The sequence below is a fragment of the Streptopelia decaocto genome, assembly GCF_964273445.1.
Source record: "Streptopelia decaocto genome assembly, chromosome: Z".
Classification (NCBI taxonomy): domain Eukaryota; kingdom Metazoa; phylum Chordata; class Aves; order Columbiformes; family Columbidae; genus Streptopelia; species Streptopelia decaocto.
In genome coordinates, this window is record NC_138657.1 from 56,791,116 (window position 1) to 56,817,508 (window position 26,393).

At 37.9% G+C, this 26,393-nt stretch overlaps 1 protein-coding gene across 1 annotated transcript in view; it reads right to left on the reverse strand.

Moving 5' to 3' along the window:
- Positions 1-26,393, reverse strand: part of ITGA1 (integrin subunit alpha 1) — a gene marked incomplete at its 5' end in the record, with an annotated part of 76,691 nt that overhangs the window by 20,727 nt on the left and 29,571 nt on the right. Inside the window, 12 exon segments of the mRNA XM_082074953.1 lie at positions 397-651; positions 2,323-2,466; positions 3,745-3,887; positions 5,073-5,217; positions 7,798-7,871; positions 11,985-12,150; positions 13,138-13,288; positions 15,024-15,172; positions 22,398-22,525; positions 23,187-23,301; positions 23,394-23,482; positions 24,441-24,553. Of these exon segments, the coding sequence (XP_081931079.1) occupies positions 397-651; positions 2,323-2,466; positions 3,745-3,887; positions 5,073-5,217; positions 7,798-7,871; positions 11,985-12,150; positions 13,138-13,288; positions 15,024-15,172; positions 22,398-22,525; positions 23,187-23,301; positions 23,394-23,482; positions 24,441-24,553 (1,672 nt within the window).

Sequence of the window (26,393 nt, forward strand, 5' to 3'; positions counted from 1 at the left end):
TTGAAGGATTTTATAAGAACATTCAAGATGCCTTTGTTGGCAGTTAGATGGCTTTTATACTCTTGAAATATATTAAATTTTCACTACAATACTCCTAAAAGGGTTACCATGGTGATGAACACACTATAAATTTTCAGAATTGCAAAATATCTACTTTTCTGACTATACAGCAGTTTTCATGTTTCTAATAAAAAACATGCAAATATATTTTCTAACATTATTAGAGTCAAAATCAGTTAAATAAAACTGAGTTTAAAAGTACAGAGCATTTTAAAAAAGAATCTGTTATGACAGGTGAAATCACAGTTTGATTCTATGTTGGAAAGACATGGGAAAACAGGATTTGTACTACATACACTTACAGTGGCTGCCAATCTGTAATGTTTTGCTTCATACCTGTGAATACTTTTTACTGATTGTGTTGCCACGGCCATGATAAATATAAACAGCTCCTCGATGATCATCCTCTAAGGGAGAACCTATTACAATGTCATTATATCCATCAAGGTTGAGATCCTTTACTGCAGCAATTGCAGTCCCAAAGCGTGCACCACAAGGCTCATTCTTAAGAACTTTGCAGGTGTCCTGTTTTAATGGTGAGCAGCATGTTTGCTTTATAGGTTCAAGACTCATCTGATATTCAAACTTGGTCTATAAAAGAACAGATTTAGGGTTTGTGGATTTCTGTCAGCATTTTAGCAATGCATGCTTGTAAGAGCTCCTCTCTAGAAGAAAAACTGATGAATTAAATGAAAAAATTATTAATACATCCTACTCCTAATGACTGAGTGCACTGTAGAAACTGTGATTCTGTAACTATAATTCAAATTTTCTTTCTGAGCAGTGGGTAGTAAAGACATTCTCGCTCCCTCTTTTTCTGCATCTAGATGCTTCTTCATTTTTCTTGAAGTTAGATGCTCACAAGAAAGCATAGCATCATAACTATATTTGGATGTTATTGTAAGTAAAGCACTTCATTCTTATGATAGTGTAGAAAGTTCTTCTAAAGGAATTCTCTTGATCTTTGAAGTAAGCCAAGTCTCTGATGAGACACAGATGGCAAAACTTTTATTCTGGAACAAAAGAAAGCATTTTGCTTACACAGAATGAATTTTGTCCTATTAAATATATTCTTCTGGTCCAGTGTGCACCCTAGACCAAAACCACACATACAGAGAGGTATGTAACCAAACTTTCCAAGAGATTACACCTATGAGTTCCATGTTAGAGATTAGCAGTGTCACACAGTTGCTGCATCTTCTTTATTTGGAGACAGATAAAAGGAAGCACAGGAAAAACAAATTTCAAAACCTCACATTACTGAAGGACATGGAATTCTTGTTTTCTTGCCAGCCCTGTTCACCATCAATTTGTTGTTAGCAATATGCATGTAGAAACTGGAGGAGATTCTTGTCAAATAGATCCAGTCTCTTCAGGTCCTTTTCTTGCAATAGTGTTTTAGAGAATCATAAAATAATAGAACAGTTTGGGTTGGAAGGGCCCTGCAAAGGTCATCTAGTCCAACCCCCTTGCAATGAGCAGGGACATCTTCAACCAGATCAGGTTGCTTAGAGCCCTGTCCAGCCTGTTCTTGAATGTCTCCAGGGATTGGGCATCTACAACTTCTCTGGGCAACCTGTTCCACTGTTTTACCACCCTCATTGTAAAAAATTTCTTCCCCATGTCTAACCTGAATCTCCCCTCTGCTAGTTTAAAACCATTACCCCTTGTCCTGTCATAACATGGTATTCTAAAAAGTCTGTCCGCATCCTTCCTATAGGTGCCTTTTAAGGAGAACATCATCGCTAGGACATATTTTGATAACTGTTATAATGCCACACAATGCTGTTGGACTAAAAGAAGAAAAAAAATATGCAAAAGACAACGGAAAGAGTCAAATTAAGAGGCTGAGGTGTAGCGGGTATGCTCCTCAGTCTAGTCATGACATGTTTAAAAGCTATTGGATGTAAAGGGTTTAGTTCTAGGTTGGTAAATGAGCCCTACTATTCCTTAATCCATGAAAGCAAAAAAAAAAAGTGATAGAAAATTCTATAAATTTGCATATATGACATACTACAGTTTACAAGATATAGTGCTTACCTATGTAATATTTCCATAACAAAAAAAAAAAAAGGTGAGAAAACAACAGATTGAGAAAAAGAGTTTTCAAAAACAATATCTATTATACTCTCAACTGTCAAATCATGTTTCTCTGTTTTCAATAGGTCATATTCCCAGCTAAATTCATCATATTTCTTTGATCAAGGATATGAAGACAGTAAGGAGCATATTCTGTTCTTTGTCAATAAACATCATCTTTACCTTGTTCAGACTATAAACATATACTTTCCCTTGCTCCTCTTTCTCTGTTCCCATATACATAGGAGCTCCAACAAGAAGAAGGTCTGTAAATGAGTCTCTGTTGATGTCAATTGTGGTAATAACACCCCCAAAGTATGACCCAATCTGCAGGAAAATATAAGGTATAAATCAGAGAGAGAGTCAGAAACTTTATGCAATGTTTCCAATTCAGAGACCTATTTTATGGTTGCTTGCAACAATGCCAAATGTTAACAATTAGGCAGAATTTTTCTTTGCTATCTAGCAAAGATTTTCTGTTCACCTTTAAAGCTTTTTTTTTTCTGTTTTAGGGTTTGTTGTCAGATATTTCTATTTAAGAATGGTCCATTCAATTTTCAACTCTCTTGAGTTTGAAAGGTACAAACAGTGCCTGCTGCCTGCTCAGGGGAGCAGGATCTCCTATTGAATAGGAGAGTCTTGGGGAAGATAGTTTTCTGTTCAGTCCCAACAACAGTATGTACAAGGAACAAAATCAATGGTCTTAGGCTTGCCAGAGGAAAAAGGCAGGATGGTGGACAAAAGTTCCAAGATAGCATACTGCAGGAAGTCTCCTAAGTTCCTAAGTTGCCACTAAATGCAGAGGAACAAGATCTGTACAAAGACCTATATACATTCATAAACTGGGTACAAGGTGTGGGCTTTATCTGATTACATTCACTTCACAGCTAAGCTAGACACCCTGCAGTTCCTTTACACTCAACATGAGGAGCAGTCCCTTCTACTGCAAGATGCATCTCATCTCACAGAAGATATTCAAAGCAGGCCAGTTCCCTCAAGCCTTAAAATTGCCTACTTTCCTTCACTGATTCTGAAAGAATGGACTGATTAGCTGAGTTGCAAACATCAGCTATAGGTGAGAATTAGGTAACCTGAATTCTCCTGAAAGAAGCTTGAACTGCAGCCTGGGGAGACCTGAGTAGGCAGGTCTTTCAGCCCTCATGTGCATAATATAATACTACCATCTTTTATTATGTGATTACATGTTGTTTTCTTCCTACAGGAACAGTTCTCTGTGAGCTGTTACTCAGTATAATAAGCAGCTACTTAATATTTCATGCTATGTCAGCTGATGTTCTAACACCTGTTTCCTGCCAGATACATACCCCTTCCACTTAGTAGACAGAGAATATTGCAAATACAGAGGTGGCTACAACCACTTTGACACTGCTGAAGGTTTAACTCCCGAAGACAAAATTTTCAAGTGTCTGTACTGTAGAGTCCGCCTTCCATTACTTGCTATACCAGAGCATCTACCTAATCTTTCCTTCTCATCTTGCTCACAACTCTGTGTTTCACTTGCTCTTCTTATGTAAAATTCTAATTTGAAATAATTATTTCTGTTTCTCATGCCATACTCCTCTTTTATGTTAATCATCAACTTACTTGTTCTCCATTTAACCTCTGAAGTACTTGTACCTCTCTTCCTTCCATTTTATAGATGACAACTTGGCCAGTGTGATTGTATCGTGGTTGTCCTGCTATGTACAATACACCACCAGGTGTCAATGCTGAATTCACAGTATATCCTAGGAAGCAGGAAAGAACATGCAACACACACAATGTATGCATCAGAAATACTTGCCATGATTCAGAGCCTTTTTGAGGCTTATTCTACAACTTGTTTAGCCTTACTTATGTTAGATAATAATAACAGAGTTAATTAAAAGGGCTGGATGTACATTTGCCTGCAGTCTCAGAGTCATGAGCACCACTGTGTTATTAAATCTGTTCACAGGTTGTTGAACCATGTTCACTTTGCCATTCTCACACAGTGTAAGAATATGATGGTACTGATAAAATAACCCGTGAATAGCTGGATGGAAAGCTACTTTCCAGGAATAGCTGTCACCAGCTCACTCTCAAACTGATAGAGTCTTCCAGATGTGATTCTGGGGCCATTTTTAACCTAGCTCCATTTAATATTAATAACAATTTAATAGCTTGGGTGAAGGAAGACTTAAAAAATTTGCAAATGAATCAAACTGTGGCAGGGTTGCAAGTCTTATGGAGGACATGATCTAAATTTAAAATGACTTTATCAAAGTTGAGGTACACAAAAAATAGCTAATGGCATTCTGCAAAGAACACAAACAGTGTACTCAGGGAAAAAAAAGAAATTATTCTAGTGTTGACTCTTCATCACTGAAAATGTGGCTTAAATGAGATAATAGAGCAAATAGAACCATGAGGTGTAGAAAGCAAGACCTAGAGGAGAGAGCAAGGCTACTGATGCTTTTTGGGAGAAAAGGCTGAGAAGAAAACAATAGCCTGTCAATATACAAAATATTATTATAAAAAATATAATGGTAAACTGTTGTTCTTGACCACTGAGTGACATAAATCAGCTTAATTTTAAGCAAAGATTTAGACTGAATATTGTATAAATCAGTTTAAATATCAAGGCATAGAAAAACTTGAAAAGAATTTCAGAGGAATCTTTGAAAACTTCTCTGAACAGATTAGGCATCTCTATTGGGGAAAGTCTAGATATATTTAGGTCTGGACTAGTTTTTTGATTGTAGAAGTAGTAATTTTTCTTTTTTTTTTAAAGAACAAGGAAATAATATGGTAGACATTTCTGTACATTATACATTTTCCCAGGCTCCTAGAATATATTACAATATTCTGTAGGATACTCTTTGTAAGTGAGATTTGAGAGAGGTCTTGTAGCATTTGTCAAAAAGTGTTGTAAGATGGGCTATTTCTCTTACCTAGATAGGCTGCAAGGGCTTCATTTTTTTCTGAGAGTCTATCACGGAAAGTGTCATTAGTTGGCATTGAAATACCACTGTCCTTCACCATGATCACTGTGCCATTCCAGTCATATGCTCCAACAGCTCCAAGCATGATCCAGTCCTTATGTGGAGAAAAACAAAAAGCCTGTTCTCTATGTGGATCATCTTTAGACATTCATTGATCATGATGCTCACATTTGGATAATGCTTCCTGTATACTTACATATTTAGCCCTGCTTTCCCTTTTATAAAATGACCCCTACAAACATGGCATGTTTCCCACTTTTTGTTAAAAATGCACCCAACTTAAAAAGTTATGATGATGATGATAATAATGGCCATTCAGGTAAAGCAGCAGTGAGAAAAACAGCTCCTACAACTTCAGCTATCATTCCAGGCCAAATAGAAAGACCAAAGGGATTTAGCTAAGCTAATCAGAGAATACAGCACTTGAAGGGATTTCCCAGACAAACTTTCAGAAACTTGAACCTTTTTTTGTTGAATGTGTGAGTGTTCTGTATTGTGCAAGAACCTTTGGTCAATGAGAAATGGTTTGCTGACCTTTCTTGCCTAAAGGCATGAAAGCAGCCTTCTAGATAAGACAGACACCAGAGACCCAGGGCCTGTCAATGCACCAAGGACTGAAAGACTCACTTCTGAAGTGAGATTCTGATGATAGCAGGTCAGTTGTTTGTGAACTTTAAGAGTATGCTCCACCAAACAGATAACCTTATAAATAATCCTTGCACTCCATTGTCAGGATAACACTGTTTTCTAAGGTATGATACACCATCTGAAGCATCATATGTAATGTATTGCAGAGAGTAAAAAATGAATGGAGGGTACTTCTGCAATAAAGTATTTATGTAAAATCATAGCACAAGTCTTTTATTCTGTTTTTTTACCAGTGATATGCTGAGCTGTATACAAAGCCGTGTTGGAAGTTGTCCTATGTCAGTTTTTCTTGGATTGCTCAGTGTTTGCTTAGTTGTTACTCTCCTATTGTGCTCTTTTCCACTGACACTACTTTTTCATATCTTTAGAGCTGAAGTCTTCCCAGTTCTTTTGATCTTACATTGAAGTTTAATTTCATTTGTTTAAACTGAGCAGATCATCACAATGGATAATTTTTCATTTTTCAAGAATAAATAAAATCCATAGTGATTTTCTGCTAATGCAAATCCCAGATTTTTGCATCCCCGTTTTATATTTAACCTCTGAGAATGAAGTTGTTCACTGTACTAACAGAACGAAGAATAAGATATGTTACTCATAATGCAGATCAAATCCACGACAGAAATAACCTTTTTGTATCTCTTCTGTCTCAATTTCACCAATACAATGCAATGTAAATTTATACATGAATATTTAGAGACAACAGTTTTTAGGTTCATAAAAACATAAAATGGTTTGGGTTAGAAGGGACCTTTAGCGGTCATCTAGTCCAGCCCCTCCGCAATGAGAAGGACATCTTCAACTAGACAAGGTCGCTCAAAGTCCCATCCAACTTGACTTTGACCACTTTCAAGGAGGTGGCATCCGCCATTTCTCTGAGCAACCTGTTTCAGTGTCTCACCACCCTCATTGGATATAAGGAAGAAATTTTTTGCAATCTATCCAATCTATCCAATCCAGTATAAGTTGGGGAATGACCTATTAGAGAGCAGTGGAGGGGAAATGGACCTGGGGGTCCTGGTGGACAGCAGGATGACCATGAACCAGCACTGTGCCCTTGCGGCCAAGAAGGCCAATGGCATCCTGGGGTGTATTAGAAGGGGGGTGGTTAGCAGGTCAATAGAGGTTCTCCTCCCCCTCTACTCTGCCCTGGTGAGACCACATCTGGAATATTGTGTCCAGTTCTGGGTCCCTCAGTTCAAGAAGGACAGGGAACTGCTGGAGAGAGTCCAGCACAGAGCCACAAAGATGATTAAGGGAGTGGAGCATCTCCCGTATGAGGAAAGGCTGAGGGAGCTGGGTCTCTTTAGTTTGGAGGAGACTCAGGGGTGACCTCATCAATGTTTACAAATATATAAAGCGTTAGTGACATGAGGATGGAGCCAGACTCTTCTTGGTGACAACCAATGGTAAGACAAAGGCTAACAGGTGCAAAGTGGAACACAAGAGGTTCCACTTAAATACGAGAAGAAACTTCTTCTCAGTGAGGGTGACAGAACACTGGAATGGGCTGCCAGGGAAGTTGTGGAGTCTCCTTCTCTGGAGACATTCAAAACCCGCCTGGACACATTCCTGTGTAACCTCATCTAGGTGTTCCTGCTCCTGCAGTGGGATTGGACTAGATGATCGTTTGAGGTCCCTTCCAACCCCTAACATTCTGTGATTCTGTGTATCTACTGTCTTTCAGTTTAAGACTTTACCACTTGTCCTGTCACTACAGGTCCTGTTAAAAAGTCTTTGTCTTTCCTAACATGTTATAGACTATTCTCCTGATATGAAGGACTATAGGAGCATTAAATTTTGAGTTCATGTGAAGAAGGTACTTATTCTTTTACCTTTCATTGTTTATAATCATTTTTACATATATTTGACAAAAAAATAATGGACTACAGGAAACTCAAGAACTCCCAATGGCAAAAAGGACTATACAAAGAATTCTGAAATACTCATTCTAAATTCATGTCTTCACTAAAAAAAAAAAAATCCACTTCAAAAAAGAACTTTTATTTTCAAACAATTTGTTTACCTGAGAATAATGAGCACTGAAACCAGCTTGAGACATTTCCATTTCAAATGAGGCTGCCTGCTGGTCTGTTGTTGCTAGTAAACAGAAAAAAATAAGGTTTGAAAAATAAATTAGTTTCAACCCCACAAAAGTGTCTGAATAATGTAGTGAAAATGCTCATATGGTATAAAGGATAGCATAATTAAAAAGAATATTCAGTGAATATAGTTTTCCATAGATTTTTATAATAAATTAAGATCTGTGACAAATGCTGCCATTAAGTACAAGAGTTTCTGTTTTAACATCATGTCTCAGAACTTGTCCAAGAAATATTTCTGCGCTAAAACTGACCAGATTTGACCTCAGGCTGATGGCAAATATGTTTGGAATGTTTGATTAATATGGTTAAGCCATTTTCCACTTGAGCTAAGTGAACAATAAAACACCAGCCATGTAACCCTGGCCTTGTATTGTAGCAACTAAAAATTCATAGGCAGCTGGTAGAACTTTAAATGAAAAACACTTGATGTTTGCATGAACCTTTGTAAAAAACAACATAGGAAAACCTCAGCTGTCCAAGATCCATACGCCTCAGGGAAGGGCTTGAGAATTATAATCCTGCCCAGAAATTTACATGAAAATCTTCCATTTGTTCTAAGTGACTTTGGGGAAAAAAAAAAAAAAAAAAAAAAAAAAAAGGTGTCAGGTGATTTACTCCTAGTTTCAGTATCTTATCAAGTAGTCATATGTTAGTTATTAAACTCTGATGGGCTGCTTTGCTCCCAGGTACACTTGAAATATCACCAGGGAAGAGAAACGTCTGCCTCTTCTTCTCTACTTTAAAGTAATACTCAAGGACTATTTTGCCATCTTAAGCACCACAAGTAAGCTAACTATATTATGTGTATTGATTCCTCCTTGACGGCAAGATATGGTAATGAGCAGTAGAGGAGAACTATGAAAACTGGTCTGATGCTTGTCCAGGAAAAGTTCATAATTCGCTACCAGCTGAGTGCTGAGGCGAAATTCCAACTATGTGAATGAAACTGAGGATGGCTGCATGAATTTCAGACATCTGAACTACTAAATAATACTGAACTTTTGATACTCAGCAACTAAAACCACAGACGTTGCTCCCTGGAACATGATGTCTTTGCTAATTATTGGGATTTATAGCCAGTCACAGGAAGGAGACATGATCTCAAACACAAAATGTTAGTAGCACAAACATAAGCTATTATGTTTCACAAGATGCAGTTGCTTTTCTAAGTCTGAAAATGTCCTTTTTAAGAATAAAACCATGAAGTTGCACATTTGCTAACAAACAATATTTTAATGCAGTAAAGGGTGCTCCTTAATGAGCTGAGAAAGATGAGACTCTCACAGTCTGAGGCAGAGGACAATGCCGATACTGTTGGTGTGTTCAGCTCTGAATGCTGCTTAGATAACAGCCCCCAGCCTGACTTTCTGTTGAGTTTTGAACTGCCAAGCATCTTACACAGGATATTTGTAAAAAAAAACAACCCATTTGTGCCTGCCTATGGGTTGGATAAAACTTAAATTTGCCATTAAAACCAGAAGTCCATGCCATGAGACACAGAGGCATATGAAAAAGATTATGTGTAGAAATCCACTGGCTGTCAAGCATGGGTTTTTGTTGGATGTAATTTTCCAGCTCTTTCGCAGTTTTCTTCTGCATTTTCTTAATGGCCAAAACAAAAAAGAGAACAAGAAATACAATTTTAAAAATCAAGTGCACTACTATATTAGCAAGAGGTTATTTAGATTGAGAATTTAAACATATTGTCACCAGAAAGCTGGGTGGGGCAGAATGAATCTTCTTTTCTCATCTGCCACAAAAATGCTTCCATGGACACAGTTGCAAATCTACAGGGGACAGGAAACCATTCCTGAAGAATCAACAGAAACTGACCTAGTCAGCATCTTCTAGCTCTAGCCTTACCAATCCATTGGAGCAACTTAGCCTTGCTATGTTTTACCAAAAAGCAAAGATCAAATTTTCAGTTTCTATTCTCATTCTCTTGCAGCCAGATTGTGTGATTCATAGGACTTTCACAGGTGGAGGCGGTGACATGTCTTGTCTCATATCACAGGTGTCTTATACAGAAATCTTAGTGTGTCTCTGAGTTCCTACTATAAATCTGGAAATCAAGAATCCTTTTGGGAGTGGTGAAATTACCTAGCTTGTCTCCTACAGTGCAGATGAAATTAATTTTCCATATTTTTTGTTTCAAATATGTATTTTTTATAATACAAACAAGCCTATATAAAATATAAATTGAAAATAAGGCAAATATATCAATGCAAAAATTTGCTAATGGTTTATAATAGGTTTATGTTAAATAAAAGGTAATAATATCCAAAAAGTATATATTTGTTACTGCATCTTTTGCAGAAAATAAAAGCTGAATTCAAGGAGCACTTCAGAATTTGTTGATACATAAAGATGTACATTATGCTTAAAGTACCAAAATACTGGAGGGCAAGGTGACGAGGATTAGTCATCTCAAGAATTGACTATCACATAAACAGATAACGTCTTTACAATTTAATCAAACAGTTTCACCACTGCCAACATAACTACATTTTTTTTGATATTTTATTAAGATACGAAACTTGTTTAATGTTCAAATGTCTCATAATTTTTTTCTTATGATTAGAGGAATGAATTACTGAATTCAATGGAAGGGTTAGAGCTCATGATATAAAGCATTCCCCAACAGCACAATTTACTTGACTATTTGGAGGCTGGTGTTTCATGTGACAGATAGGCACTACCTAATGGCTACTGATTGCTAAAAGGGACAAGACAGAGTGTGACAAAGTAAGACCATCTCTTTCAGTGGCACCTGGTTGTTCAAAAGGTTGATCTCTGGCATGAGACACTGATATCCAGGAATTCAGTGACATTTGGTCTTATATCCTTCATCTGTTGTCATTACTAGAAGTTGATCGACTTTTTATTCTATATCCATAATGTTTTAAAATTGTAACTAACAGATTTTATTCTACTCATGAAAGACAATGATTTTTTTCACTTTTCTAGAAGTACAAAGTACAGATTGAAGACTAAGTTTCCAACTTCTGTTTGAACAACTATTTTTCCACTATTCTTCCAGGGACTTAACAAAAGAGCCCCCTATTCAATGAACTTTGAAGTACTCAATAAGCTTAAGTAGGCTAAACTTTGGGCTTTAGAGAGATTATTAATAAATTCTCCTCAAATTAATTTGTTTCGAAAGTGAGGAAACAATATCTTCCAAAAACTAAAAAAGTAAGAACATATAAAATGGAAAAAATACTTAGTAATGATCACCTGAAAATAGTAATATTTGATCAAGCTAAATGATACACTAAAAAAATACCCCAATATGTCTGAGAAATATAGCTCCAATTTAAAAACCTTTAAAATTCTCTCTCATATTTGTACTATTTCTTGACTTTCAAATCAACATTATCTTTTGTTCCAGCTGTAAAGTACAGTATTCCAGCTACTTGTAAAGTTGAGATGTTGAAAAAAATAAGTTGGAATAGATGGATGTTTTCCTTGTATGACACGAATCCCTTCAGAGTTGTCCAGTGTAATTTATAACTAATAAACTCAGTCTTCCATTACCAGTAGTGTGCTTAAAACAAACAGACTTTTGGACAGCGTTGCCTAATTTGGAATGAGAATGTAAGCAGATATTATGAGAAAATGACTTTTCTGTGCTAAAATCTGAGTATCATGACCATTTCCAATGGAAAAATACATGTTGTCAACTCTATATGCCAAGTCCATGATAACTTGCATAGCAAAGTAATATGCTGTAACTAATAACTCAGCAGAAGGAGGACCTAAAGGTATAGGTAGGAGAAACATGATCATGGGCTGATCAGGACAAGATCTGGTAGTGTTTTTTTTACCTAAGGGAAGGCAACTTCATGTTTACCCCAGCTAAGACAGTAATGATTACTTACATTTTAGGCGATTGTCTTCATAGGCTCTACTGCATCTGAATATATTTCACATCATTATCTATGTTTTTGTTTTCTATGGTGAAATATTTTTATGATCAGCATGAAAAAATATCTGCATAATACATTTTATGCAGCACAATACATTGCAAAGGAAGAAAAAGCAGATGGTCTTGCATTTGCTTCAGTCATAATGCAAGCAGGAAGTAAAATTTTAAATAATGACATACCTTCCAGGGCAAATATTCTCTCTCCAAGTGCTTCAACAATAGTTACAAGAGCTAATTCATCTGAGACATTGAAGAAATGCTTTTCAGTAGGCTTACTGGCAATTGATTTTATTTCCTCTACAAATTTCTCAGTACTTAAATTTCCTCTGCTGTAGCTGCCAAGAATCTAAAGAGAATTAAAAAAAAAAAAAGGTTTTATAACCTGTTTTAAAAGATATCTCTGAGGTAGGTTGTCAAGGCATACTGGGAAATAATATCTAATCTTAAATTGTTCTGTTAAAACTTCCCTCAAATTGGTTTGAAACTGTTATATTCCAATGAGAAGAGAACTGTATGAGGGCTCACTTGTTTTTCTGAAAATATCAACAATAGCAAAGAAAACAACTATGTCTGCTATCCTCAACTGTACCTTTTTCCTCTTTTTGACAAAATTCTAGTATTTATTCTATGACTCTTTAAATTAAAGACATCTTTCTTGAAGCTGTATTCTTCCATACCACCTCATTGTAACACAACAAAGAAAGATAAGAACAGAGAAGCAACAATCCAACGTACCTTCAAATTTAAAGAGAGAAAATAGATGATTTGAGTGTAGAATACACAAATACTGTGGGGAGGTCACACCAAATCTACTATAAATGTTTCTATATTTCTTGATATAGGTGTACCTCCATCACGTTCACCCTCTGATTCAGCTACTAAGTTTGCTCATTGTGAAAATGACAACTTTAGAATGCTAGCACACAGAACAGCCATACTAAACCTGTTTTTTTTTTTTTATGGTTTACATTTTTTTTTAAGTAGGTAATGTGTCTACAGAAATTGCTCAGAAGATTTGAATTAACCCACTCTGTTAAATATTGCTCCTAACAAAAAGGTTTTATTTTTATGCTGCCCCTCAAACACTTTCTCCTTTCTATTCATATACACACACCTGTTATCAACAGGAAGACAGATAGTTTGCTTTTTCTTATATGCTACAAAGCCAGAAAGCAATTTTTTAATGTCTTTTTCAGCTTCTTTCTTGTCTTCCTCTCTGAAATGATTGTATTTCCATAAAGATTCTGTGAAATGAACTTTTTAAACAGAAATTACATTTGGAAGATGAAACACGCTTGTAAGATTCTGAATTTTCCCATTAAATTTCACTTACAGCAATAGCAAATCTCTGAATGTTTTCATCTTCACAATCATCAATCACTTCTTGTAATCTGTAGTTGTCATGTGATTCCCCATCAGTCACAATAACCATTACTTTTTGTACTCCTCTTCGTGCACCGTGGGCCTCAGTAAAAGCCTCTTTCCTAAAGGAAAACATAAAGTGTTTGGAGAAAGGCAATGTCAGCATTTAGCACATGCATCATATTTTCATAGTCAACTATACATGAAAAGACTTTATATTAACTAAGAAACAGAAAAAGGAGATTGATATCAATCATTAACAAATACAAACAACAACAATTGGAACTTACATGAAAGTTAGCAGCAAAAGAGTTTCACAAACATTCATTCATTATTCATTCATGTGAGAGTAACAGCAGATAATACAATGCTGGATGGGGAAGAATTCTTCCTCTCTCCAAACAAACTTCTGGTATCTGAAAAAGCTTTTAGCAGCTTGAAAAAACCCAAAGCAATGCGCTCTCCCCCATCATGAAACCCACACACAAAATCCCACACATTTCCACCCTACAGCAGCACTTCAAGTGTTCGAAGTCCTTACTCAGCTACCAGCACACCTTGCACATCTACAGTAAATCTGGGTGTTGGGGATGTGGCAGAAGTAGGGTGCAGGTGAGTGAAGGCAGGTGGGGGTGACCAGTTGAATTACACAGCCACAGGTAGGCAAATGGGCACTGAGGTTTCGGGCAGCTGCTTGCCCAGACTCTGGAGTAGACCAGAAAAGGCAAGGCTGGATTAGGATTCTGCAGGAGATGGAAGGAAGCAGGGCTTCCTCTTTTCAGAATAGTGCAGAACTCTAAGGCTGGCCACATGAGTGAAAGCTAAGATCTCCTGCTGAGGATGGGCAAAAGTGGATGGATAGGAATACTGAAAGAACAGAGGAAGCTTCTGCTGATAGTTTCTGTATATACAAGCCTGCAACAGTTTTTGGTGCACTGGGACTTTCTGAACCACATGTGGTTTCTGAGTATTTGGCAATTCTCAGCTCGCTCTGCTTTCATGAACTTGTTCAGATTCCCTCAACTTCTGCTTGTATCTAAGGAAAACATCAGTGGTGAATATGTAACAATTTCATTGGATTTAAGACATCAACAAAACTTTGGTCAGATAATCAAATTGTTCATCGGAAAGATGCTGCATGTTTCACTAAGTGGTTGTTCGGAAAGGGTGAATGAAATCTTTTATGGAATGAAGTCATGCTGTCATGCCAGGGAAAAAAGTAGAGAAGAAAAAGATAGCAGGACAACATAATAGAGTTTGAAAGTGTCTGAGAGGTTTTGCATTTACTGTCTGTTCTACAAAAGACAGATTTCATTTTGGTCATAAAGGAAGTATTTCTAAATAATGCTACTGCTACAACAGATCTTTATTCTCACGGTGATCCAGAAGCTTCAATGACTTCAGATACAAGATTTCTAGGCTTTCTGATGAGTGTGAGTTCAAACCCCATAATAATCTTAACTTCAGAATGAACACAAACTAACACTAATGAGTTCTATTTTTTCCTGTTTCCTCTGAAGAACTTGATTTCCTTCATCTCCATACACACACAGTGCCTACCTGCTCTGAGTGGACATCAAAGATTGTCAGCCCTTTGCCAAGGACTGCAACCTTGCTCTATGTCTCTCCTCTTTCCCTGTTTCCTCCATTCAAGAGACAGCTGAGCTGCCTTTTCTCGGTGCCATATACAACTGCTCTAGATGCTGGATAGAGTCCGTTTATCCATCCTCCTCCTAAATTTTGTCTGCTTAGCTAGAATGAAGTCAGATGTCAACCACACCACATTTTAGTTTATAAAATCAGAACTGTCACAATATCTGTTTCTACCCTTTGCAGGACAATATTTTGTGAACGTACCTTGCTGTATCTATTCCCAGCGCTGTCATAGTTTGTGTGCCCCCCCGCTGGCGTATTCTTGTGGCTGCAGCCATCACATCTTCCGTTGTTGAGTATGTATTCAGGAAAAATTCATGGACTACAGTCTGTCCATACTGAACAATTCCAACCTGAAACACATAGTTCATGGCATAAATCAACTACCCTTAAAGAAAGATCTGTGTCTCCTGCAGTTGGGTAAAAGCTCATCTGTACCAGCCAGGAGAAGAATGGAACGATTGAACTTTATGTGTTCCCCTCAGCATGAAACACCTATAATCAGCTGAGCAAGACTGGCTAAAAAACACTCAATCTTGTTAAACATTTTGAAGTTTCTAAATAGCTTTTATCAAAAATAGGAATAAATCCAAAAGCAGGCTCAACGCCTTGCTCTTTCTGCCTTGCAGCAGTCTGTGCATTAGCTCTGCTTTCCTCTGCACCAAGGCAGATGAACGCCCTAACCACCAGTCACAACTTCTCAAAACAGTTTTCCTTAGAGAATGCGAGGTCACGGTTCACTCACAGCTCTCTTAATTCTACCAAAATATAATAGTCCTACAATTTATTTACCCTAAACAGCACTGCAATGAGCAGTTTAGGCCCTCAGGGTGAGAGGAAGACCTAAATGCCCTTATATCAATTAAGACAGCAGGGGCATCTTAATCAGCATATGGCTGTTCTCCCAGCAGGAGGCAAGCCCAAGTAAGACACTCTACAAATGCCAGAGGGGATAACATTAATAAAGTGGTGGCTTCGGGTATGGTGGAGGATGATGGAAAGACTCTAGGTGACCTCAACAGGACAAGTCTTTGCATGAAAGATCAATGCATGGGACTGGAACACAACCACATATGCCTGAGGGAAATTGCCACAAAACCAAGTGTGAAATAAAAAGATGAGCAATATTCTTTAGTATTATTTAATTTATCTCATTCATCTCTGTCAGTTTTAACATTTTGGCAGGTTCCTGGCAGCTTTTACTGGGGAAGATTCCACACAATGTTCCATAATCATATTTCAATTTTATGTTACACGTGACAATTTATAAGTGTTATTTAGGATAATGCAGTATTACACGGCACATTTATGTCTCACTCATCTATTATTAAAAGCACTACAGCACTTAGGTACTGAAGATCAATAAGACCTCTGGGATGTATATGCTATCGTATTATTTTAGGAGTGGCATATTATGTGCTTTGTAAATGTTTTTGCGTGGTTTCTGAGGTATTTTCATAGCCTCTCAGATTCTGCACATTTTTTGTTTGCTTGTAGCAGTATTTGATACTAAATATCAGTATCACGTTCTTTATGAAACGCTATATATATAGTTATATGCAATTATGGCACTATAATTATAATGGTATGGAGAAACAAAATGTATCCCACTTGATTTCTGTATCCTTTTGAAAACAAAATCAAATCTTGATGAACTGATATAAGTTCAAAGTTAAGACAAGTTGCTCCCTTTTAGGATATTTCAATTTTCTCTCGGAGGCATGCTGTCCTCCGTCTGCAGCTGAGCATTCAGAGGCTGCATGTTCAGGTGGGCAGCAGCCTATTAACCCTGCACAGTGTTTACAGAATAGGCTGGGGCACACGCTGTATTACCACTCAGAGTGGTCATGGGGCAGCTGCTAAATCCCAAACTGAAGATGAAATTTTTAACCCATTCCCCCCAAGGCAACAATTTTTTGGCATGCATCTGAAGTGACACACAGAATGAACTGAAGAGGATACTGCTAGTCATTTAAAAAGACTGCCATTAACTGGTGATCAACAAGTGATTTTCATCATGTTTTTTCTTTTGGAGTAGGAGGGGTGCCTCAGGTATTCCAGGACCAAGCACAAGTGTAGCCAGAGACTATTATATGCCCTGGAGTCCACTGCTGTGGATTATCAGCTTCCTTATCTGCAACTCTGAGGATTTTATTGATACTAAGGACTAAATCAACTATTGATTGCTTCCAGGCTGTGAAGTATCTGCCAGTCTTTCATGATTCTAGAGACCCATGTTGGTGTTGTCGTTTTCCTGAAAAAGATTACAAGCTGACATTGAGTTGTATCATTTCCTATTTGAAAGGAAACGTTGTCCATGATCACAGCAAGTAAACATTTTGAGCATTTCCTTCTCAGGAAGTGAATGGGAAGAACATCTGAGTCTGGAAAACTGCACTGTGTTGCATAGCTTGTAAATCAGGAAGGAAGAGGGGCATGTGGTTATCTTATGGGATACAATTGTTCTGTGGGACCCATCCTTAGAACTAGCTTTGAAAACACTGTTCATTGTGCTCTACATGTTTCATGGCATGAAAGATGAGCCATTCATCGAAAAAGGGTAATGAAAAGCTTCCAGAACTGACTAAATACTACTAGGCTGCATGTTCTAGTCTCCTACTGGATCACAGAATCACGTCCGTCTTGTAAAATTAGAACTATATTCTATTAGATAGCAGTGAAGGTTTGTGTTTTTTCAGCCTTTTAATCTAATGAAAAAAAAAATAAATGACATTTCTTCATGATGCAAATGTGCCTTTATGGGACAATAAACCTGTTCAAACTGCGTAACTTCAGCAAGCCCCTAAGAATGATACTTACAGGCACTGTATGTTTTGATCTGCCTGTTTAATTTAAATCTGGAAAATGCAGTTCTACAACACAGAAGGAAGTAATTCTGCCCTGCTCCAGAAAACCTAATATTTTTCCCAGCATTACTGACCATAATCTATTGAACATCTTTGTAATTCCTAAGTTTGTGTTCCCTTCCCTAGCATTCCATGGCTTTTATATTACACAAGGGAATAATTCATTAATTGTCCCCAGTTCCTGTGAAAAAGTGTTGTATGAGAAAACAGGCAAGTAAAGGACTGTTCTACTTTGGGACAAACATTTCTGAGGGCAATTCTTTATTGTCATTCTATAAGTGAATACAGTCCCTTATTTGGAAAGTACATTCTGGCTTTCCCAATAAGTTATTAAGATAATCTAGTTGGTAAAAAAACCAACAACAACAAAATGAAAGGAAAACCATTTCGTACATGGAAATTATACACTAGGATTTTCACCACTGGGATGTGGAGGAAAATCAGAAATAATTTTGGTTGTACTTAAATAATTTTTAACATAAAAGAAAAACAGAGATGTCTTGGGAAGCCCTAATGGATAATAACTTTCATTGTATGGAGAGTATGCTAAAGACACCTGAACTGAAGCAAAATTGAATTAATTCTGCTACATTTTGTTTGCTCTGGGGACTCAGACAGGGATTACTTGTAAACCATTGCAAAGGCCTTTCTTCATCCTGAATCTTTTCAATACCTCTTTAATACACTTGTGTTCTTCTGGAGATAAAACTGATCATAAGATATGACTTATTACTCCACTGATACAGTCTTTTTGGAGATATAATAAGGTACAGGCCAAACACCTATAGCTGCCTATGTCATATGGAGACATAAAACTTGTCTGACAGTTTCTGAAGGCCATTTCAAGATAGCTTTAAAGCTGGAATTGAACATATCGAAGCATTCTACTTTCTCTTTCGAAATTCTTCTCCCACAGAAGGATATTCATATGTAACAGATTAAAAAACACACCCTCATGTTAAAAAGACAATTATCTTTACAGAAGTTAAAAAAAAGAGGAAAAAAACTATCTGGCTTTGCATTTACATTAAAATGTGGAATAAGGCTGAGAGAAATATTTTGTTCCTACTTGCACTATTTTTTTCTCATTTAATTCCTTCTTACTTTTCCACTTTTCTATCATCACTTTCCCTTTACTTCTTTTATTCCTAAGCTCAGGATATGCAGCTTAATCATCAGTATGGTGTGAATTTTCTGGAGAACAGAAAGAGGAAGAGAAGGAAATACTCGTGAAAAAGATATACCATAAACTTTGACATTTTGCATCTGAATCTTCTGGCTTTCACTTTCAAATTTGCCAAACATGGCACACTAAGGAATTTCTCTTCTGACATGCCATAAATCTAATGACCATTTTCATGGAGGAGGTAAGTGGAAAAAAAATACCTCACAAGCCTCTAATCAAAACACGGTTTTGAACAAGTCACACCCAAGCTGCTAAGGACTTATTCTGTAATCACCTCATTCCTTTCCCATGCAAGAGGAAAACAATCTGAAGTCAGTGAAAGTCCACTTATTTCTACGTGCTCAACAATCCTCAAAAGATGAAAACGGAAAAATCAATTTAAACGGACAGAAACTAAGCAATTGTTCCTGTATTTCTGTTCTAAGCTCCCAGAGGAGAAGGGAGGAATAAGCCTGCTCTGCTGTTTCTCCTCTTCCCCATTCAACAGTAATTTAAAAACAGTTTTCTGTGAGCAGACAGTGTGGGTGGAGTAGGTGGTATAAACGCGTTACTACCTTTGGGTGTGCCAAGGTTCCCAAGCAGTGGGCTTGGGACAAAGATGGGGTATGTTCAGGGGAGGAGGGGAAGAGGAACCAAGAAAATTCCACCGAGCTTTTGCCTTCTATTTCCAGTTTTTCAGCCTCTCTCCCCCTTATCCTATTCTTATCTCCCTCTCAAATGTTTCTGCTCTGTAGGAACCAGATGCCAAAGCTGACATTCTCAAGTGAATAAGTGTACGTGTGAGCAGAAGCGTAGCTATTCCAAACTGCAGATAGAACAGATTTTGTAGGTGGAAGTGGCGGTCTGCTGGAGCACAGGCCAGCAAGGGACCTTTTGTGTGTGAGCCAAACCGCACAGGCAAGGCAGGATTCCAAAAACAAACATAACAGAGGTGTGTCGATGTAAAAATTTAGGAATTGCAGGGTGAGGAAGAGGGTTGAAGGTACAGTAGAGTTGATTGCCCTGTGAACTGTTCACATGAAGCCCTTCAGGCAGAAGACAGTGATGATTTCTATGCAGCCATTGCCTGGTACAGGGAAGTTCAGCTTTAAGTATTTTTCCAAGATGGCATGTGTTTGAATAATCACCAGCTTAATGGACCCAGAATATATATAATTTTTTTTTTCCTTTCTGTTACATTTGATGAAGTGTTCTTCCTTCTTCGTCACAATATCTGGAAGAACAGCATGTTTAAACTAACAGAACACACTTGTAAAGCTAACAGTTTCAAAGTAATAATTTTATCAGCCAGTACAGCCAATACAGCTGGGTGGCAACACACAAACCCCAATTAACTTGGAAAATGATGGGGATGCTCTGTGCAGATAGAGGTATCTTTTATACCTTCTCACCATCTCCTTTGTGAAGGCAGGAGCTGAATGCTAGGAGCTAACCCAAAGTAGCAAAACTTCTAAGTATTGGCCTGCTGCATGTCAAATATTATACAGGATCCCAGAAAGTCCTTGCTTTTGGGAAGTGGAAAAGGCAGAAGTGAAAGGAAGACCCAGTTTCCTCTGTTGCTCTCAATAAAGAGCCCCTGTCATATTCCTACTTAACAAACATAATTTCATTCTACGACAAGGTTAACCACCCAGCTGACCAAGAGAAGCCTGTCAATCTTTTTGGATTTCAGTAAAGCCTTTGATACTATCTCTCACAGTATCCTCCTGGACAAGACATCCAGCATCCAGCTGGATAAACACACAATGCAGTGGGTGAACAATTGGCTGATGGGCTGGGCTCAAAGGGTTCTAGTAAAAGGAGTTATGTTGGGCTGGTGACCAGTAACTAGTGGAGGTTCCGCAGGGAACCATCTTAGGGCCAGCACTCTTCAATGTCTTTGTAAATGACTTAGACTCAGGACTTGGGGAATTACTTAGTAAGTTTGCTGATAAAAACAAAATCGGGAAGAGCTGTCGACACTCTCGAGGGCAGAGAGGCCCTGCAGAGGGATCTGGACAAACTGGAGAACTGGGCAATCACCAACTGCATGAAGTTCAACAAGGGCAAGTGCTGTGTTTTGCACCTGGGACACGGCAACCCGAGCTGTACATACAGACTGGGGGATGAGAGGCTGGAGAGCGGCTCTGCGGAGAAGGATCTGAGGGCTCTGGTCGATGGCAAGTTGAACATGAGCCAACAGTGTGCCCTGGCAGCCAAGAGGGCAGCTGTGTCCTGGGGTGCATCAAGCACAGCATTGCCAGCCAGGTGAGGGAGGTGATTGTCCTGCTCTGCTTTGCACTGGAGTGGCCTCACCTGGAGCACTGTGTGCAGTTCTGGGTCCCACAATATAAAAAATATATTGAGCTCTAGAGAATGTCCAGAAGAGGGCCACCAAGTTGGTGAAGGGTTTAGAGAGGAAGCCGTATGAGGAGCTGCTAAAGTCACTTGCTTTGTTTAGCATGGAGAAAAGGAGACTGAGGGGAGACCTCATGATGGTCTACAGCTTCCTCACAAGGGGAGGAGGAGGGGCAAGCGCTGATCTCTTCTCTCTAGAGACCAATGATGGAACCCAAGGGAATGGCAGGAAGATGTGCCAGGGAAGGTTTAGTTTGGACATCAGGAAAAGATTCTTCACCCAGAGGGTGGTGGAGCACTGGAACAGGCTCCCTAGGGAGGTGTCACAGACCCAAGTCTGACTGTGTTCAAGAAGAGACTGGACAACACCCTCAGACACATGGTATGACATGTGGGGTTGTCCTACGCAGGGACAGGAGTTGGACTCGATGATCTTTGTGGGTCCCTTCCAACTCAGGACATCCTATGATTCTATGACTCTATGACTCTATGTTTCCCCTTTCCTCAAGTCTTGCTGGCATTGCTATTTGAATACTCTGTTCAGAAGACTGTGAAACATATGTCAGATCCTCAGCTGGGGTAATTGGTTGTAGCTCAACCAATGTAGCTGGTGGAACAACACTGATTTATAGCAGCTGGGAATTTAGCCCCCTCCACTTACATAGATGCAGCTTCTGCCATTAATAACATGCAACTTAACAGCCACTCGTTAATTATGAGTTCAAATGTTTAAAAGCTGCATGCTCAATTCTCCACAGTACAAAATACAGAACACTACTCCAAAAAGCTTATAGTCAAAGGCTGTCTGAATCATGCATGTGTGCCTTGGAGAAGCAGAAATGACCTTTGTGCTATGAAGTACAAAAGACAAGAAGTGGTTGTGGAGAGGAAGGAAGTGGGAAAGGACAATGTTCAAACGGCCTCATTTAATGTACTTAACTTTTGTCTCTAGGTTTGAAAGTCAGTTTCTCCAGACTGCCTGAGTGGTGGGGGGAGGAAAGCCTCCCTGACACTGCTACTTGGCAGCAAACACTGTCTTAGTTGTGGTTTCAGCTATTTTGTTTTAGTACCCCATTGCCGTAAGTTCTTATGATTGAAGAGCTGCATAGACGACACTCTCATCCTATATCCTGTAAATCCTTTTTTACCCCTGCAAATTAAACAACGATAAAACATCTACTGTGTTACCTGTGTTTGCTGAGGACCTATATCCATGTTTTTCAGGAGGCTGTTCAGGAAGGCTGTGACACTCTCCCATGGATAAATGCTGTTGGATCCATCGAGGACTATGACAATGTCCAACTGTGTTTTACACTCTGCAACACAAATTGTTGCATTAGAATTGGTACTAACAAGGGTCAAATACATCTCACAGCTCCAGTTACTTTTGTGATTAGTAATAAATGCATGTCTTTCTGCATGGGGCTGAACTGACTTGTTTGACACCAACTGTCATTCATTACCTTTTGCATCATATTTTACCTAGCTTGTGTTCCTTTTACCAGCAAGGCACTTTCTTGTAATAAATTTAAGACTGGTATTAGAAGATCACATAACTGGAGTGTTTACTAGGACCACTACCTTCTTCAATGTCAATCTCTTCCTCGTTGATTTTTCCAAAGGACCAGGTCTTTAAGATTTTTATCTATATTACCAAATTGGGTTTGTATTAGGTGTTAACATGTCGTCATTGTTTAAAATGTGTCTTTTGGCCATAAGTAAAAAACATAAGCAACTATTTTTAGTAATAGTGTTTGGATGTTACATAGCACTCTAACGATTGTTTATACTGAGACAAATTCCAAAAGTAGCAAGAATTTAGGTTATATACAGACAATGAAAACATTTACTTAACTTGGTAATGCTAGTAGCTAAGTTAAGCAGTTCATACTTTTTGGTATGCCTATGTGTATACATTTGTCTTGTTTGGCACTTTGTATTTTTGGACACACAGGAGAGTTCTTGTGGCATGCATACCTTGCACAGATGGAGCAATCGCCTCGATGGTTTCAAAAGTGGAGCTCACATTAGAGCAAACTCCAGTTGTATAATGCAAACGCCCACATTTATAAGCCCAAAGAGGTCCACATGCCTTTAAAAGATGAAGAAGGGTGAAATGTTTTTGTTATGGTACCTGACTAAAAAACAAACTTCTTTTAAAACTGGCAAAAATTCCTTTCTTACCAGAAAGCCTCCTTTTGGGTTAGTCACTAAGGTTGTTCCAAGAGTCATGTTTTCTTTCACTTCCACGACGTTAGGAACTGAAGTAGAAGCTATAAATAGATTAAAATGTTAAGTATTTGGGAACATGAAAACAAAATGTTGAAGTATATATCCCCTAGCACAGAGCTTCCAGCTTCTAAAATGAAACCCAGACTGACACTGGTTTCATCAAATATTTTAGCACCCTTCCTCCTCCTTTTTCAGTTGCTACAATCAAGAAAAAATTCTGAGATTGGCTTTTATCCCAGAAAATTTGTTTGAGTTGCTGTCTCAAATCCTTTTCTTGAACAACCAAAAAAAGATTAAAAAAAAAAAAAAGGAACACCACAATGAAAGCAAGAGATTACTGTTCACACAGTTTTGTTAATTAGAAAACAGACATTCATTTTTTACCCTGTCCTGCTATAAGCTACTTCACAGCTTTTATATTTGTTACTATTATGTTACATTACTGACATTTAGGTTTCAAGGGAAAAGAGGAGATTAAACATACCACAAAAGGTGTATTTGGTCAAATTCATATTAACAGGAAATCTCTTCCTGTCTACATTGCATATCTCTTGACATGAGCAAGAAAATACTAAGATTCATCAGCCTGATTCTGGCTAGTTATGTTCTCATCAAAAGCTTACAGATGGTATTATGAAGGCTCTTGTTTGCTTTAGAGAGCTTTGGAAAGGGTAATCCATGAACCCGTGCTCCACGGCCTTTCTGGCTCCACAGCCAGGACTGCCAACCACAGTCAATTAATGTCAGCCATAATAAAGTTCTGATAACAAAGCCAAATGCCCATTCTAAATTATAAGCATGTTTTCCATAGGACATGAGAATCTTTAAAATAAAACTATTCTTGATGTTAAAAGAACAACTTCTTTCACATTTAGGTCTGGAGTTCTAAGTGAATTTTCTCTATAGAAACAATTCTAATGCATATTTACTGGCTAAAAATCTCCTGACATCTGACCTCTATTATTCCTCCACATGACACAGCTTTATTTTCTTTCATACCTGGTAAGTTCAGTTTTATGCAGGGCGACTGGTTGTCCCTTCCTACAGGGCATTTGTATACATCTCCTGTTCTTTTCTCAGGCTGGCCAACTAATGGTGAACCAATAAGTACCCTGCAAATGAAATAAGTTGCTTGAAATTTCTCCTTTCATAAAAGGCACGAAAATCAGAAAACAAAACTTAAAGAGCAGAGCTGCAGCAAGCTCCATGTAAAGAGTACAGAATGGAGAGTAAGAAAAGTGCTAATATTTATTATGCCAGTTCAGACAGAAGAAAAAGCTGCCATTATGTCTCCTCTTTAATAAAGACATCGAAAGGAAATTTGCCTATATACCAAACTACACAATAGAATAACATTTAAAAAAATCTAGTGGAAAATAAAAGCAATGTTAGCAGAAGGATGACAAATATTTAAAATAAAACAGAAGGAAATATCTGTTTTATTTAATATCTCCTTGATCTTTAATATATTTTAGAAAAAAATATCTTTTCAATGCTGAGAGACCAAAAGCCAAATGACAGCTTTCACAGGCACCCAGAAGAATAATTCAGTCTTAAGTAAGCCAGCTTTCATTAATAAAAAATAATGTTATTAAAAGAGTTATTAAAAGAAATATTAATTTTTTACAATGTTAAGGATTTTTATTCTGTATATTTCTTTTTCAAAATTTGGTGTGATCAAAACACCACTATTCTCACATGGTACGTTGTAAGAACCACAAATTAGCATCCACTCCTAAACCCAGTTTTCAGAAGGAAATGCTGTTTAGAGATGGACACTGGTTGTTTTCTCAGATCTTCATTAGCTACACTAAATAGCCCAGCATTACCCAGTAGATAATGCTGGCTCCCTTATATGTGTAAGGGAGAACTTGGGTTAAATTAGAATTCACAGCACACACTGGAAACAGAAATCCTGCCATTCAGAGTAACAGTTCAGTCCTGGACACAGATGATTTGTGAAGAGTTATTGAGACAACCATTTCAACCTTTTCTGATAAATTAATGAGTCCAGGCAAAAGATATTTGAATAGAATGACCTAATAGGTAAAATGTAGCCTATGGATTTATAAAAAGACAGGAAATGTAAACCCAGCACACAATTCAGCTTCTAAAAATATACTGGAACAATTCATTGTCATAAATTAAGACTTTCCTATTCGTAGTACATTAAATAATTAGAAAGCAAAATAAAATCCTCCAAGTGTAGGCTGGATCTGACTGCTCCTTCAAACACATGCTGTAATGTATGTGTTTTTTACAGCAAAACTTAGAAATACGCACTACAGCCTGTCATGCCTCCTTGACTTGCATTCAACTGCAGAGAAGGTGAGTGTGCTTGACATCCCACAAAAGGTGATCAATGCTCAGCAGGATCATGTCCTCATGCTTTGGCTTTCTCAGAAAGAAAGAGTGCTGTCAACAGCAAGAAGTGGTCTGAAAGGCTATTTTGTCTTTTTGCAAAGGGAATTTTTTTAGAAGACCCCAGTTTTATCAAGAATCAAGTGCAGTTAGTTTCACAGAACATCTGTTGCTGGAAAGCTCTATCTGTGTTATCTAGGTAGCATTACAGCAGTTGACAAAGCATCACTAGGCTGCTTTGTATATTTGTTTTTAACTGTCAGCCTACAGATTTCCTGCTCTGCTTGCTGCTATGGTGACAGCAACTTTAAAGCTTGAAAATTTAACCATAGCTCTGGAGTCTAATTTAAGAGATATTCAGATCTAGCACACTAGTTCAGATTCCTGTCTTCCTTCAGCTACTGGAAGAGTCGCCATTTCCAGCTCATATTATTTTTTGCTCGTGAATGGTTTCAGGACAGTTTACAACAATACAGCTTACTTTGCAAAATCCCAGCTCCTAGAACAGAACCCATTTCCTGAAGGTCTAAAATAGCTCAAAGAAGGTCATTATTATTCTCCCATGACCCTCGTGCAGATGTATATTTAAAC